The sequence below is a fragment of the Madurella fahalii genome, assembly GCF_045866475.1.
Source record: "Madurella fahalii IFM 68171 DNA, scaffold_2, whole genome shotgun sequence".
Classification (NCBI taxonomy): domain Eukaryota; kingdom Fungi; phylum Ascomycota; class Sordariomycetes; order Sordariales; genus Madurella; species Madurella fahalii.
The window spans coordinates 5,309,787-5,325,687 of NW_027263972.1; the positions used below are offsets into that span (position 1 = coordinate 5,309,787).

The window sequence follows — 15,901 nt, forward strand, 5'->3', positions numbered from 1 at the left end:
GTCCCGGCCATGCTCTGGGGTGGCATGTCCGACATCAACCTGGTCATCCAGACTGTCGGTCGCGACCCTCTTCGATCCCCTGTGCCTCTCGCCTACACAACAGACAAGCAGCATCGAGGCACATCCATTTTATGCGCTGCAGAATCCCGTTACGCTTAGATTGGTTATCGCTGCTGTGTCACAGGCCCAGTTATCGGATTGCTTGACGCCAGTGTCCTCCCCAAACCATCAGCAAAGCAAGCCCTCGACTTCTCGTCAAGGAACAAAGGGGAAAACATGCGGGATGGCTGCAGCGGAGTTTCACAGGCTCGCGAGGTATTCTCTTTCCGGGCGTGCCTCTGATCAATTTCCTGCCATGCTCCAGGAGAGCGGTATCGGTTAACGCTAACAGATGTCGCGTCCAAATGTGGGTTTTTGGTGTGCTCTACTCCACGCTGCTAGGTATTGTTGTGTAACGTTGTTGGATGTCGAGTACGTGGCGTGGACGGTGAGATGGTCCGTGCTGATCGTCGACGGGTGGCTTCAGCGACCCATCCACTTGGGCTCCCGACCGGCTAAATGCATGGCCAGGGGCAACTTGGGCGTCGTGCGTTGCGAATGGACAGACTCATCGCTAGGTGCAACGGCGCTTGGTTTCCCCAGTCCCTGTTGCGGCAAATCCCCATGCAGGTGTCACTAGCGAATAGACCAGTTACCGTCAAAAGCCGGACGACGAGGCTCGAGTGGCATTGGTTTCAAGTGTCAGGCCTGGGGTTACATCCAGCAATCAGAACGACAGGAGCCCGCAGCAGCATCCCGAGCGACACTTTCGTCGCTGCCACCGCACCGAGACGGGAAACCAGATCGCCGCGCCTCTCTGCGCCCCAGCTTCCGACCTTGTCTGGTCATGGTGATTGAGAGGAGTGGTACTGTACATACGAAACCGAGATCGAACCTCCCTTGTCGCCCTGGACGTCGTTTAGGGCGGCCCCGGAGGCTTGGTTCAACCAGCCCGACTTTCTCGTCAGCAGAGGTGGGAACCGGGTCAACACCGCGGCGCCGCCGTTTGCTTCTTGCTGCATGTACCGTGCTGTATAGTCGAGTACACTAAGGTAGCGGGGTCTAAAATAGGGCACCTACACTACCAAGTCCGCGAGGACGAGCGATGAAACACAAACAACAATGGGCCAGCCGGCCGCAGCCTATCCTGTTGATTGATCTAGTACTGCACAGCGCCTAAGACAACAGGACACCAGTCCACGTAAATCTCCGACAATTCGGATTCGTGCGTGCCCCGGTTGCCACGGCTGAGGTGGCCCGTCTTGTACAGTACAGCACAGTACTTCCATACAGTACCGAGTGTCCCCGCCCAAGGTAAGCAAGCGGGTGGGTGTTCCACGGCCATGGATGCGGGGATGTTCCCCCTCGTGTCTATTTCATCGAAACCAGGTGGCTTACCGTGCCCGCCTGGCCTCGTCCACCCAATTTGGACCATCATGCCGCCCTCACCATGACCCAATTGACCATCCTCAGCTCGCCTTCCACGTCCTCCCCTTTGCAATCTCGCTTTGCCCTGGCCATTCCACTAATCGCTATAGTACGAAACCAGCCTTGTCTTTGCCGGTCCTCTGGGACGTTCCTGCTGTGAGGCTCCGTCATCTTCTCACGCGGCTCTGGACGCGCAGTTCGTCAGCCGCGGCATTGCCGGCCTGGAGAAACTCGGGCTGACACGATAGCAGCAATCCGGCTCGCAGCAAAATCGTTGGTCCGGACGTTGCCGCTCGCCCCTGCCCGAGGGGTTTCACCGGGACATCGGAAATGGAGATGCATCGGTGCACTCTGCGCTCTCGACCGGGAGCCGGCCGTCGCGCCGTGGTTGAGTAAGCCTTTTGGGCTGCTTGCTGGTAGCTGGGACTAGTTATGACAGGCGGGCAGCTGCTCGGAGCCGGCGGCGGACGGCGGGCGGCGGGCTGCGGAGTGCGGGCTGCGGGTTGCGGGCTGCGGGTTGCGGGCTGCGTGCTGCGAGCTGCGGGCAACCGACGCTCGCCCCAAGTCTCGTGTCAGCGCACCAACGGCTCGGGCACCACCCTCCTCCACACATGCGGCCCAAAACCCCGACTCGGCGACCTGAGGGACTGGGAAGGGGAGAGATCCGCCCAACGCCTTGCCTTGGCGTTCACGCAAAAACCGTTGTCATACATCGCCGGGTCGGAGGCGTCCAATGATGTGAGACAGATCTTCAGTGGCGCTCCTGGACGGCTGCCCGGGGCCCTTGCCGGCACGAACTGCGCCGCTTTGCCCTTCCTGGCGAAATCTAGCGAATCTTCAGCTGAAGCTTCGAACGCGCCAGAACCCCAAACGGGAAGGCCCTGGTCATGGGTCCGCAGCGGTGGTTGAGCGTGCCCCTGGTGCCCGCAAGTGAAGAAACAGCACGCCAACCCTGCTCCTCACCGCTGAAGATTCGATCTCTTGGCCCTGAGAGCCCGTCCCTCCAAGCGCTTGTCCTGATCTAGATGGTGTTGCAACCCTCCTCCACATTCTCCGGGGTGACGGACGTCCAAAAGGACCCGAAGCCCCTCTCAAGACCAGGGCGAACCGACCCTTCCACTCTTCCCGGTTGCTCGGGGAGCGGGATGTGCACGCAACCCTGTGAGGAAAATCCCTTCGAGCAAACCCCATACGGTCTCAAAATAGAATCGCAATACTACGGTACTCATGTTGTACACGGCAGGATGGTGGTCGAGGGAAGCGTCGCAGCCTTATTAACGTAGTCGGAACCTAGGAGTCAAGACAACTTTGTTGGATCGTCAGTGGACCCCTTTAGTTAGACGTCATCGAGAAGCCGAGATTCTCTTGAGCAGATTACGCGAAAGAGCTTGAGAAAACAAGGGCTGGAACAATGATCTTTTTCGGCTGGGCGCCTTCCTAGGCCGTCTGTTCTCCACCCGAAGGAGCCACAAGCTGGTCGGCGCACGCGCGCCAATGCCGCCATTTCAGTCTGTCGATCATTCCAGCCACTCTATTGGATCTACTGCCCAACGCCCGACCCCTGTCCAGCTCAACTTCGCCCCTCCCTCCCCCCCGGCCCCAGAGCCTCCTCGAGACGGGAGATGCAATCTGCAAAGAAACGACGGGAAAAAGGTAAGAGACAAGGAGGAATCGCCTGTCCGCTCAAACCAGGACCAACGAGCGAGCTGTTCCTAAAACATTTCTCGACCTATTAGTTAGTTGTTCCCGGGGTAGACGCTGAGAACGGCTCGCAGGGTCGTGCTCAGCCGACTGCTTAGCACTTGAGGCCACCACCAATTCGTTTTTCACGGCATCAAGGATGGGAATAGAGTATCCAGTATCCAGTGCAGTGTAACCCTGGGCATACACGCCAAGCTGGTCATATCATTCAAGCGGCTTGTCTATCAAGAAAATGGACATGCCGATCTCTCTCCGCATGGTCGACACACCCACACACGCACGCACGCACGCACGCACACACACACCAAGACAACCGCCGTTGAGGTTTTTCTGTGAAACAGGGCGGCACCGGCTCCCTTCCATTGGCAGGGGCAGGCGAAAGGCGGTCTCCCCCTCACCCCACGGCCGCGTCGAGCTCCGAGACATTCTGAGCAGGGGGAATTTGGTGGGCTTCTTCAACGGTCGAGCGTCTATAGGCCTGCGCCTGGGGCGTGAGCGAGCGTGAGTGGGAGGGTCGGTTGAGGGGTGACGCGAGCCCGCAGCTGCTACTGCGAGAGGCCGGCTTGCCCGGGTTGCGTCCTGCGTGATCTGTACGCTGGATGTGAGCTAGTTAGTTATTGTTATTCAGTAACCATAATGCTCCTCTCTGCCCGTTAAGGGAATTGCCCCCCCGCATGGAGAGCAGCTGAGAGCTGAAATGGCCATCCTGCTGCTGCTGTCGTGGCTCCTTGGATCGGATTGGGATTGCCCATAGGCCCGCCTCAACTGCCGGGCCCTGCCCCGGCTGGGCTTCCTCCTGGCGCCATTGGATTAGGGTTTCGTGATAATCAACACGGCATGCCCTGTCTGTCTGTCTGTCTGTCTTGTCTGTCTGTTTGTCTGTCCGAGAAGAAGACGAGCGTTCTACCGCCGAACACAACACTGACGTGGCTCCTCATGTAGGGCCTTGCTCGGTCTGCCTTCACTTTTCCCCTGGTCGGCCAGACGGCCAAGTTAGACGTCGACTGGATTAGGTTGGCCCTCCTGAGTCCTTGTAATTTGCTGTTTCTGTGAGCAGCAGGGACCGGAACATCACCACTTTTCCGCTAGTGGTCCCCGTGCGGATCAATCAATCCGCTCTCCTGGTTGCTGATGTGTATGTATGTCTGCATGTTTGGTACGTCCCGTCCTGCACGCCTCTCTCTGACGTCTTCGTCGGCGGTTTTCTTGGCCCGCCTGGCGGGTCTGACAACTCACTCACCTCACTGGGCCATGAACCCTGCACCTGTGAACCGTTTTGTGGCTGCTTGACAGTGAGGCATGCGTTGATTGATAAGACTCGGAAGTGGAGGCGGAAGGAAAACGGCTCCCCTGTCCTGCAGGTGCTTTGGCAATGGCTGGCTCTCTGCTGTCCGTTATTGCGCAGGGCCACTCAACTGTCTTCCTGTGAGACAAAACTCCCCCGGGGGGTGCTATTCCCCTCCACCGGCCGGTCCGGTACCACCTGCGGGCTAGGCATATGTGGTAATAGTGCGGAAGACTACCGCCGACGTCGTGGGAGTAAAGTTGCTCAGACACGTATCCTAGAGACTGCTGATGCATCAAGCCTCGCCGGTGTTGCTCTCCTGCTTGTCGAAAGACTCTTGTGGCCCCTGCTGGTCTGCACTCCCTCCCTCACTGTTCAGCTGCTTATCCCCCTTCTTGCGCCGCCGCCTCTCCCTATCTTTATCAACCAAGACGGGAAGCCGGCTCTCTGTCACTGCTTCCATCTGGCAAGGGGGTATGCATAGATGCTCAATACATCGATAGGGTTACATTGTCAACGCTGAACATAGACGTTATAGATCTAGACTCTACGGCAGAGAAACCGCTTCCCTAGCTAGACTCATGCCGGCAGGAACTTTTGAAGTGCTTGGCTGGCGAGTGTGGGAGGAAGGGGTAATGATGGTCATGTACCCATGGGCAAACATAGTTGACTGGCCCCCGAACCGTAACCGTGAATGCAGGCGGTACGTTCGTTCCCGGCCGGGACTGCCTCATCCACCCACCTCTTTCGACCACCCTCCTTTGTCCTTTTTTTTTTTTTTTTTTCTCTTTTGGGGGGTGGGAGCATGCTCTGTTTTCTTTTCGCTTGATAGTCCAACCAGAAGGCATTGCCGCCCCTTCAACCCCAGTTGGGCTATCCTGACTGTCTCAGACGTGCGATTTCCTTGTTGTTGTGTCCCCTCACTCTTCCATGAGCTATCATCAAGAACAAGCAATCAGTGAGACTGCCATGACTCTCAGTTTTACCGGCCTTGTGCCATGTCTCGGATACACGGTGGAAATTGGAAATAGAGACGGTAAGCAAACTGCTCTTAACAAGTCAACGAAGCTCATCCTCGGTTGCATGGAATGGCTGATGTAGCACTTAACGTAGTGGCTTAAGATGTCTCGCTATCTTTCCCTACTACCACGATCCGGAGTTGAAACCTCGCTTCGCCCTAGTTGCGCACGATTCCAGCGAGGTGGGCTGATTGAAGAAAGCGATACTTACCTGGAATTGACCCATAGAGTCTACCAATCCTTGGGGGGGAAGGGAGAGACGCAGCATTCCTCCCTCTATCCCAGACCCGGCTGCCGGGGAGGGCTGGGAAGTCGCCGTCTACATGCATAGCCCATCCGCGCAAGCCGCGCAGGCCCGGACCGGCGTCGGGGTCTCACTCTGCAAACTTGACGCATAGGCACTCCGTTTGGTCCCCGAGGGCCAAGGTTCATTGATGGTACCCGCGTGTCGGGTTCCTGCCCCGGCCTTCTCTTGGTACTGCTGGTATATTGGATCGGTATTAAAGTACCAGCCTTGTATTTGAGATTGCGATACTGCGCGGGACGACTTCCGGCAGTTTGTGGTGGTGAGGGCAAGGTGTGCTAGGCAGGCTCTGGTTGGGCCGGCTCTAAATTGCGCTTTTGCCAGTTCGCAGCTGAACAGGAACCGGAAGCGGAAATGGGGGCAAACACACACGCCGGTTTCGAGCTGATAATACGCATTGATATGGGTCCTTTTCACCGCTATTGCACACGGCAGATGTGCACGTAGATGGCGGTTCCAGGACGCCAGCACAGCGATGCGTGCTACTATCCACCCCCTGAGGGGACTCCCTTTGGCCACAGTGATTGCGTTGCTAGAGCCACAGCGAGGCCAGTCATTCCTGGCTGTTGCTCCTGATGCAAATACATACAATGAAAAGAGAAAATCTGCTGTCCAGCAGAAGTGCTGTGCATGGATAGGGCAATGCCGGGCGAAGGACGCCACCAAGGTGGTGCGCTGGCTGCCTCACCTGTACCGGTTACCGTAGCGGTTTAGGCAATCGTAGGCTAGGGAGAAAGCTCTGGACTCCCAGCAGGCACCGTTTGTATCCTCTCCATGGGGGAAGCGTGGAAGTTCCCTGACAACTGGTGTTGGCGCTCAACTGCTCTCTTCGGCGGTGAAACCCCTGAACAACACCCGGAGTGCTTCCTCACTCGAGACACCTCGACGTTTGACATAACAAAACACGCATGCCACATACAAACAACCAGCTCGTAAAGATCTACATTTCATCGGCACCTACACGATCAGCGAGCAAGAACGCCCAGCACGACACTCGGGTTTGTCGCTAAGCCCAAGCATCGATTAGCAAGGGAGACTACTGGTAACTTTGCGGTTCCCGTCCATGGCAAGTACAACTATCCAGGAAGAACAAGGGAAAAGTTGTGCAGTTGAGGAAGCTACCCTTATCTAGGTCTTACCGCAACATGTTCAGTTTCATGTCCTTGTTATCATCATCATCATCATCACCACCACCATCACCACCACCATCACCACCACCATCACCACCACCATCACCACCATCACTACCACCAGCAGGAACCCCTGACTAACAGGCAGTCCAAGACAGAACCGGGCACCGACAAACGCGCACCTTCAGTCGTCCTCCACCAACGCCGACCGCCACGGCAAGTGATGTGTTGGAAGCCCTCCGAATCTACCATCCCCTTTTGCCGTCCCTCCCTTACATATTAATACCGCAACACAACAGCGATCGTACGCCGCAATCACAAACCTCAACGGGCCAAAGAGATAAAGAGACGAGGAGCTGAACAAACCGCCCCGCTGCCCGTCCGCCGGCACATCCGTCAGCATACTAGAATAAGCATACTAGACGTATTCATCTCCCGTAATGTGGACACGCACAGAGTGTAGGACTGGCTAGTCCGACAGGGCCTGGCTGGCTATGATGTTATGCAATGTATCTCTATCACTTCATCGAAGTAAATACTCTGAAGATCAAGCCCAACCCTCCCAAACCGTTCCGTCGAAGACCTTCCCCCCTTCATGGGCCGTCCCATCCTTCCTCATGAACTTCATTCCTGTAAAACAGTAACAAGACAAACCAAACGCTGGTCTGGTGTCATATAGCTCCGGCACCCGTGGAAGAAAAAAAAAGAAAAGAAAACCCAGAGCCCAAATCCTCGCTCCAGTTTGCAGAGCAGTTGTCCTGTAAAACATGCAATACCGCTCAAGGCGACGCCTAAAAAGACCGCTGGTACTACCAGATCTAGAGTAATCCTCCCAACCCGTCATCATAATCATACCAAATCGCAACCCTCACATAAACATGCACACACGCGCACACACACATCATAGGTATATATCCCCACCAACACCATCCACCCACCTCCCCCAAGCCTTCTCGTACGCCTCCTCCAAGTCCCTCACCCACCGCCTCGTATCAAACAGCGCGCAACTCCACTTGCTCTCAAAGAGCAACTTCCTCAGCTCCGCCAACCTCCCCACCCCCTCCCCATACACATGACTGCCGCCACCGCTCGCCTCTGCCGCTGCGATCCTGGGTCGATAAACCAGGCCATTCACCAGCCTCACCGCAAACTCCTCATACTCTGCCTCGTCCCGCGCAATCAGCTCTCGGCTCGCCCTCTCCCCTTCCTCCCCCCTCGGGAGCGCCCCCTTGAGGATCGATGCCGCCATGCGCGAGCACATCTTGTACTCGTACCGTGGTAGCGTCAGCAGCGGTGTGCTGGACCACAAAATGTCCGCCGCCGTCGTGTGCGCGTTGCACTCGGGCGTGTCGAGAAACAGGTCGCACACGCGCGCCCGTGAGATATGTTGCTGCTTGGGCGCCACGTCGGTGAAGATGATGCGGCTGGCGACGCCCTCGCCGCCCCAGTCCCTGGCCGTCCGCAGGAGGTGCTTCTCACCGAGCTCCGGAAAGCGGAGAAGCCAGAGGTAGGCCTTGGGCGCGTGCGCGAGGATGCGCAGCCATAGGCGGAACGTGGTTGGGTCGATCTGTGATGATATGTGTTAGCAAACTTCCTATGTGTGCTTGCGGGACTAGTCGGCTGCGGCACCTACCTTGTAGAGCTGGTTGAAATTCCCGAGGATGATGGCGTCGTCCGGGAGATCCGGGAACAGTTCCTTGCGCATCCTCCACCGCCTCCGCTGGTCCTCTCCCCACGTCATCCCCCTCTCGTCGTGCCCATCGGCAGATTGTGCGTGGTCGCAGCAGAAGAATGTGTCGCGGCAGAAGATGATGTTTTCCGAGTAGATCCAATCCTCAGCATCTGCATCAGCCTCGTCGCGGAAGACATCGCCCAGGGTGAGGTTGTTGCGGTGAGGGCGGAGCGTTGACGGCGGGATGGCGATCGAATCGGCCAGGAGGTAGTCACACCATTCGGCACCCAGCGTCCCCGCGAAACCCATGAACGACATCTGGATTGGAGCCGGGCGTGCCGCGAATATTTCGTTGCGGGCTCCGCGAGTGTAGCCGTTGAGGTTGACCAAAATGTGGATCTTATCTTGGACGATCTGCTCGACGAGCCTGTCCGAGGGCCACGTACTCACGTCGCGGAACACTGGCGCTTCGCGCTCTATCTGCTGGCGGTGGATCGACTTGTCGCTGGCTGTTGTCGCGTAGCAAAAGGCCTTGACTCGCTTCGGGTTGTGGAATCCAAAGACGGATTGCATCCTATGGATGGTTAGACACACGTCGACATCAGCACCAAGCAAGCTGAAACACTCACAGGTGTGCCAAGGGGTGGTTATTAAAGTCGGACGAGACGTATCCCACATTCAGGTGAGGTCTGGGCGGGTCGGGAGGCTCGTACACGGTTGCGGGGATCCAGGGCGACCGGAGGGTCGAGAACGATATCCTCAACGCGTTCCTCTGCGAGATCGTCCGGATGTCTTTGGCGGGCAAGGGACAAGTGAATGTATGAAAGGGCAGAACTGTCGGCGCCGAGGGGATCGAAAGGCTGGCAGGAGGCTTTGGCCGGCGATACCCCGCTGGTGACGCGATGCCTTTGATGTGCTTATCGTGGTACCAGCAACGCATGGCGGCACTCGTCGAGCGCTCAATAAGGCGCAGAATCCGGGCCCCCTCGCCCGGCCTTCCGGCCCATTTCCGGAGCTCGGCCCCCAGGTCCAGGGATCTGTCTGTGATGCCAGCCCCAGCATCTCTGAGCTGCGCTACCAGTTGTGGGATTGACTGCTCTTGCAGAGCTCCGCATCCCCACGCCGACGATTCCTTCAGCTGACGGCCAACGATGTCCACAACCCGTTTCATCAGCCCGCTGCCCTGACCCTGCGTCCTCACGTCTCGAAGCATGCCGTTCTCGTCCACATGCCAGCGGTCGTACTTGCCACCCGCGAGAAGAACGCCACCGCGACCCCTCCAGTCGCAAACCGAGTTGAGCGCCGTCGAGAGGCCGCAGACAGCCTCTGCAAAGTCCGGGTTCGCAGCTACGGCCCGCTGGTAGTACTTGATCGCCTCGCGGATCCGGCCTCGATCCTTGACCGCGTTCGCGAGATTTGTCAGGGCGATGTCGAAGGCACCGTCACACGCCACAGCTTGTTCATACATCGAGATGGCCATGTCTAGCTGGCCGATGTCTTTCAGCAGGCTTCCCAGGTTCGTATGCAGGTGCACATGCTTGGGATCCAACGTGAGGCCGTAATTGTAGTAGGCGAGTGCGAGCGCTAGCCCGCTTCCGGGAACGATTCCTGGAACACTGGCGGCTATTCCCATATCCGCGGCGGAGAGATATTGTGCTGGCGCGGACTGCTGAACCCCGGCCAGAAGGATTCCAACGTTGTTGGCAGTCGAGGGGCTTTCTTGGAGGGACAGGGAGAGGTAGTACAGGGACAAGATGTCCCCAACTCCGGCGGGTTGCCGGATGAGACCCGAGTTGGGCCCCCCATTTGACATCGCATCTTGAAAGATCTTGGCCAGGGAGAGGAGAGAATTGCTAGTCGTCGCCACTACCGATTTCTTGTGAGCCCCTTCTGCGAGATGCTGTAGCCCAGGTAGCTGGCCGCCGGTGGAAGAGAAGACAACCTGCGCCGTGAGCTTTGCCTTATCTGGCGGCAGCAACAACGGCGCTGATAGATTCTTGTGAATTGAGCCGCGAGGTTGCCCTGTCCGGGGTTCCCTCGGCGCCAAGAAGGTCTGTATCCTTCGAATGAGGGACTTGACCCCCTTGACCTGCCTGCCAGCACTGATTGTCACCACCTCCTCAAACGCCTCGGACGCCCGGTCGATGTCTTTTAATGCGTATAGCATATTCCCTTTGGCGTGGATGAGGAGAATCATTCGACCATTCTCGCTCCCAGGAATGGCGTAGCCGCTGGACCCATAGCCGGGCGCCTTGCTGTCCTCGGCCGTTGAAGCAAAACGCTGCTCTGGACTGTCCGTCCTGTCTGAATCTAACAAGAAGGGGTCTGGCGTCGACTCTATCGTAGTCATGGAAGCCGTATCCGCCTCGCTAGCCGTCTCGCTGACCTGATCCCGAAGCGTATCCGACCCTGGTATCCTCAACGCACGCTGAATGTACTCGATCGTGCTCACGGCCTCCTCGTTCCGGTGTATCGAGCACAAGAGGCTAACGAGATGTTCGACTGCTTCCAGGTAGCTTGGGCGTAACTTGATCGCTTGCACCCAGTGTCGCTCTGCCTCCGCCTGCCTGTTCAGGCAATAGAGTGTCGCGGCAATGTTAGAGATGGCTTCCACATGGCTGCCAGCTGTCAGTATACGGGACCATCACCCGGAGACTAAAACAAGAGCGCAGGGAGCCGAAGACGGAAAGAGAGAAAACACAGATACCAACCTTGCATCTAAATTGACGATTCGCTTAAACCATTCCAGTGCCTTCTCATAATGTTCCAGGCCGTAATGAAGGCACCCTCCCAGCAGCATTCCCTCGACCCACTTCCAGCCACTCTGCTCGCACAGGTGGGAAAGAATATCCAGCGAGGCCTTGGCATTAGAAACTGGTGAGCCCAGATCGTGATATAACCGAGGACTCGAGTACGGATTCCTAAGCTGGCTCTGCCCGTTGAAGATGTCTCCCGCGACCATGGGATTCTCCCCCATCACTTGGCCATTGACCAACGCGCGGACGACCACCTCCTTTTGCGCTATTTGCTGCGAATAGCTCCCTGGCGGATCGGCCGCGGAGGAGAATGACCGCGTTTTGCTTCCGCTGCCCGCTTGTGTCGTAGAAGGTTTGGGGTACACAACCATCTTTGATAGTGGCCTCGAGATGGAGCCACTGCGTCCGTGATTCGTCTTTTTGGTACTGGTAAGATAGAGCAAGAGATCGTTATAGCTCTTGTGCGCGCTTTGCAGGGCTCTTTCCCGAAAGCGAGCCGGCGAGTCGACTTCTCCACTGGCGGCGACCTTGCGGAGGTAACCAGCGGTAGGATCAGTCGGCCCAAGATATGCCGCTTGGTGCGCCGAATGGCTCTGGCCGTAACGAGCGAAGTCATCATCGAGGGGGTGACTTGGCAGTGGTAGGCCAAAATGGTGGGCTTGTCCCAGCCCCGGCGTGTTGGCTAATCCCGGGTGGATCGTGGATTGCGAAGGCATAAACGCGCCATCGACCGAGTTTTGCGGCGTGTATCCGTTGGCCAACGGAATCGAGGTCCGGTAACCAAAACTGCCATCCCTCCACACGGCAGGCTGCTGGTAGCCGCCCGGGCTATAGACCGTCCGAGTCAACGACTGCTGGTACCCCGGGCCAAAGAGAGGCTGCAAGCCAGATGCTGCATGGTAATTGTGTTGGGGCAACGGCTGCAGGAAGTTTGTGCCGTCTGCCGCCCCAGGGTCCAACACCACGCTTGACGGCCCAAGCCCCCATCCTCTCGGTATCGTAGGCGAGCCGTTCAAAGCCTCGACCCCAACGTCAAACTTGGCCGTGGGCGCTGCCGTCGAGTATTGCCAAGGACCTGCTCGGGGTTGCTGCAAGAGAGCACCGGCGGAGAGCGCAGAGGCTCTTTGCACCACCGCAGTCGGGAAGATCTTGGACGAGGCCGGCACGATCATGTGCTTGAGCGGCGGAGGACCCGAGGCCATGTGAGCTAGCGACCCATCGTACCCGTTGTCGATGGTTCCATTGGGCGTTTTGCGCCGGAGCGAATGCTCGGCCTGGTCATGGGCATGCAGCCGGGTGAAGCTCGTCGTGATGCGTTGCAGACCCGGAACTTGCTGGACGCTGCGAATGGCGAATGCGCGGGGCGTCGAGTCGGTGCTCTGCGATGGTGACGGCCGTGGAAGGTGGGATCCGTGGGGATGTGACGAGTAGTCCGGTTTTATATGCGCCTGGTGGGGTCCGATAAAATCGAGCTGTGGTTGCACCATCTGGTGCATCTGTACGAGCGGCAGCATCACGGGCCGTTCATTAAGTCGGCGCTAGGATGGTTCAAGATGGTCGAGTAACGGAGAGGACGAACCGGAAACAAGCGTAAATGAGCGACGGACGGTGAGTACGTAGCACGCTTGACGGAAGAGTCAGGCGAGTTTCTTCATTGCCCTGTGCCGGTCAGAGCATTGCCATCGCCGAGTGTGTTATCGAAGGTTGCAGCGAAGCACTCAGCCATCGAGAAGCGGGCATTCCATCTGGGCAGAGGGCGGGATACAGACCGGCGCCCAAAGCTCCCACGTGCAAGACGCGTGTCAGTCGTCTGCTAGCCGTGAACCGTCGTCTGCCAGCCGCGAACCGTCGCCGGGAGCAGATCTGTCGAGGCGGCCACTCGATTGTCCCCGGCGTTGTTGCTAACGACAGCAACCTCAACCGCAACCACACAACAACAGCGGCAGCCCACGACAACGCCTCGACTCCGCTCTTGAAAACCACCAACCTCCGTGCCGTCAGCCGATCAGGTCCGGGCGGGGTTCGATGTGGAGATGCCGTTAGGTACGGAGGAAGCAAATGGGGGGTGGAGGGGCGACCGGGACCGAGAGTTGGTAAAAGGGCTGGATCGGGCCTAGGACAGTGGCGACTCGAGGAAGGCGTGAAAATCGATTGGCACTACGAGACACTTTTTTCTTCTTACTCTCGTCTTGAAGGAAGAAGAAAAAAATTAAGCTCGAGAGAGTCCGACGTTGAAATGCAGGCCCGATTTGACAGGAAAGTAATTGCGGGCGTCTAGAGGTTCAAAACTGGAATGGGCACGACAGGCTGCGGGCTCGCTCCCGGCCTAAGTTCCCCGTGCAGGGAGGGTAATTGTACATAGATTCAGCGATATATATCTGCCTCCACACCCCTCCACAGCTGCCCGCATTACCAGGCCCGTGGGGGCGCTAGGGCCCTGCTGCAGCACCTGCAGCCTGGCTACCACCCGGCCGAACAATCACAACCAAACTTCGCCAAAAGCACCAACCTCGGGATGTCAACCGTCGCCAGTTAGAGTGCGTCGGGCAACGCTATGTCACCCTCCGGAGCATGGATTGCGCCCCAGGGTGTGCTTCCTTTCATTAACGCCAATGTCCCACCAGATACGTATAAACCTGATTCCAACCCGGCCTGTCCCACACGAACAATATGATAGGCAGTGAGAGCGCAGCAGATTATCATCCATGTCCACTTTTCTGCCACGCCAGTTGTGCTACTCGACGAGGCAGATGCTAAGATGCACCTTGTGTGTGTTTTTTGCGGTGTGTCGCCGTTCTACACGCAGCGTGGGTGGCTTTTACCCCCCCCTCCCAAGCCGACCGACCGACCACCAGGGTCCCACCCCCCTCCTGCCCACCCCTTCTACACTATGGAACAAGCACCCAGGCGGGAAGCCAAGGGGCGTCGTCAGACATGGCGTGCAGTACACGGGACCGTATCGCTAGGCGGAGGTTGTGAGCCCTGCCGCCGGATCACACGCCTCGTTACCTTCAACAGTCGGATTCCGCGACTGCAGGGCAGCTCCGTTTGGATGTCGACTAGTCCCTTGGATCGGCCATATGTTTTTTTTTGGGGTTCCAAGTGCATGTAGGATGTATACTACGTTGGACGGTGCTTGTCGTGGCAGGCATCGTGCTGCTGGCTGCTGCAGCAGCCAGGGCAGGCCATCCCGCCATGGCTTATCCCAGATCAGAAACATACATGCATGCACACGAGAAGCCTGACCAGTCGCCCCGCGAATCGCCCGACTCGCACGCCCACTGGCTGAAGCCACACACACAGTTTAGCCTCTCAATGACCACGGCACACAATACTGCGCTTTCGGGAGCGTGATGAACAAGTAAAACATAGCGAAGAGGGCAGAGAGGCGAGCAATCAACTTGGTGCCGTTGGACAAACCGCCGAGCGAACCGAGCCGGTAAGACTGCAATGGCCGCAAATGGCCAACAACCCGGCCAACTGATAACCCGTTGCCTCCCTTCCCGTCCCCCATCATCTAGGCGCGCTTCACCCCTTGCTTTGTTTTCCTGCCCCGCGATTACTCTGTGACATGTACGACATCATTAACCTCGACCGCAAAAATAAGATAGAAATCGGTAAGAATTGAAATCCAGAGAACCGGAGAGCAGGAGAGAGAGGTCCTCGAGAACGGGCTGAATTGGAACTTTGCAAAGGAAAAAAAAAAAAACGGGACACTCCTATTTCCAGTCGTTCCACACCTCTGAAGTTGAACAAGTTGCAGTGTAGTCCCCCTCCATAATATTACAGGGCACCCCTGCGCTGCGGGAAGGAGGGGGTGTGGGGACGAAAAGGGCTGCAGCAGGGCAGCCCAAACGGCAGCCAAGAAAAGCACCAAGACCATGGCTGGCTGGACGGGTTGAGTGGTGGGATGGGATTGATGCACATCTCTGAGGTAGCGGAAGGCCGTTGAACTTTCCATGTGCTGACAATATTGATGCATCTGAGCCTTTCTTTTACCAGAGATACGCTCCACCCGTCTCTTCCTTACACGGTGTCCATCTTGCATTTCTTTCTATCTGGCCTTAAGCCCTGGTTTTGACTTGCTTTCCCTGCCCCGACTCGTACGTATGTCCGTTCGTAAACTGACAGCCAAGCCATCAAGCGCATCCCGCATCCCATCCCATCAGCTGAGATCTGCGCTTGTTCGGCGCAAGCCGGCACATGGCACACGCAAGCTGCGGGAAAGGGAAACCTGCGACCATCTCCAAACCCCCAACAGAATTCCGCTCGCTTTTTGGGAAAAAAACGAGCTCGCAAACATTAGAACGCCACATCCACTGAAGCAATCCGCTGTTGGGCCCGTGCCGTATCCGATTAACCAACATCGTTGCCTTGAATGCCCCGCTAGGCGGTATCGCCCAGGGTTTCTTCATTTGCTTACTCCCATAGTGCAACCGCAGATCTCTGCCCGGCATAAACCATAACCAGACACCGGCAGGGCTCAGCAGGCGGTTGCAACCGTTGAAGAGTCATAAAAAAGAAAAAGAAAGAAGAGGGGTGGGAAAAGCACAACTGGGCCTAAATC

General features: G+C 57.3%; 1 protein-coding gene across 1 annotated transcript; it reads right to left on the minus strand.

Annotated features, from left to right (window-relative positions):
* Positions 1-7,807: 7,807 nt before the first annotated feature.
* MFIFM68171_04310 (protein O-GlcNAc transferase) lies at positions 7,808-12,848 on the minus strand (the record flags this gene model as incomplete). The annotated part of the gene is made up of 4 exons (XM_071059730.1): positions 7,808-8,473; positions 8,540-9,152; positions 9,208-11,196; positions 11,290-12,848. The coding sequence occupies 4 exons, from the start codon at positions 12,846-12,848 to the stop codon at positions 7,808-7,810; spliced, it is 4,827 nt and encodes a 1,608-aa protein (XP_070915831.1).
* Positions 12,849-15,901: the final 3,053 nt, after the last annotated feature.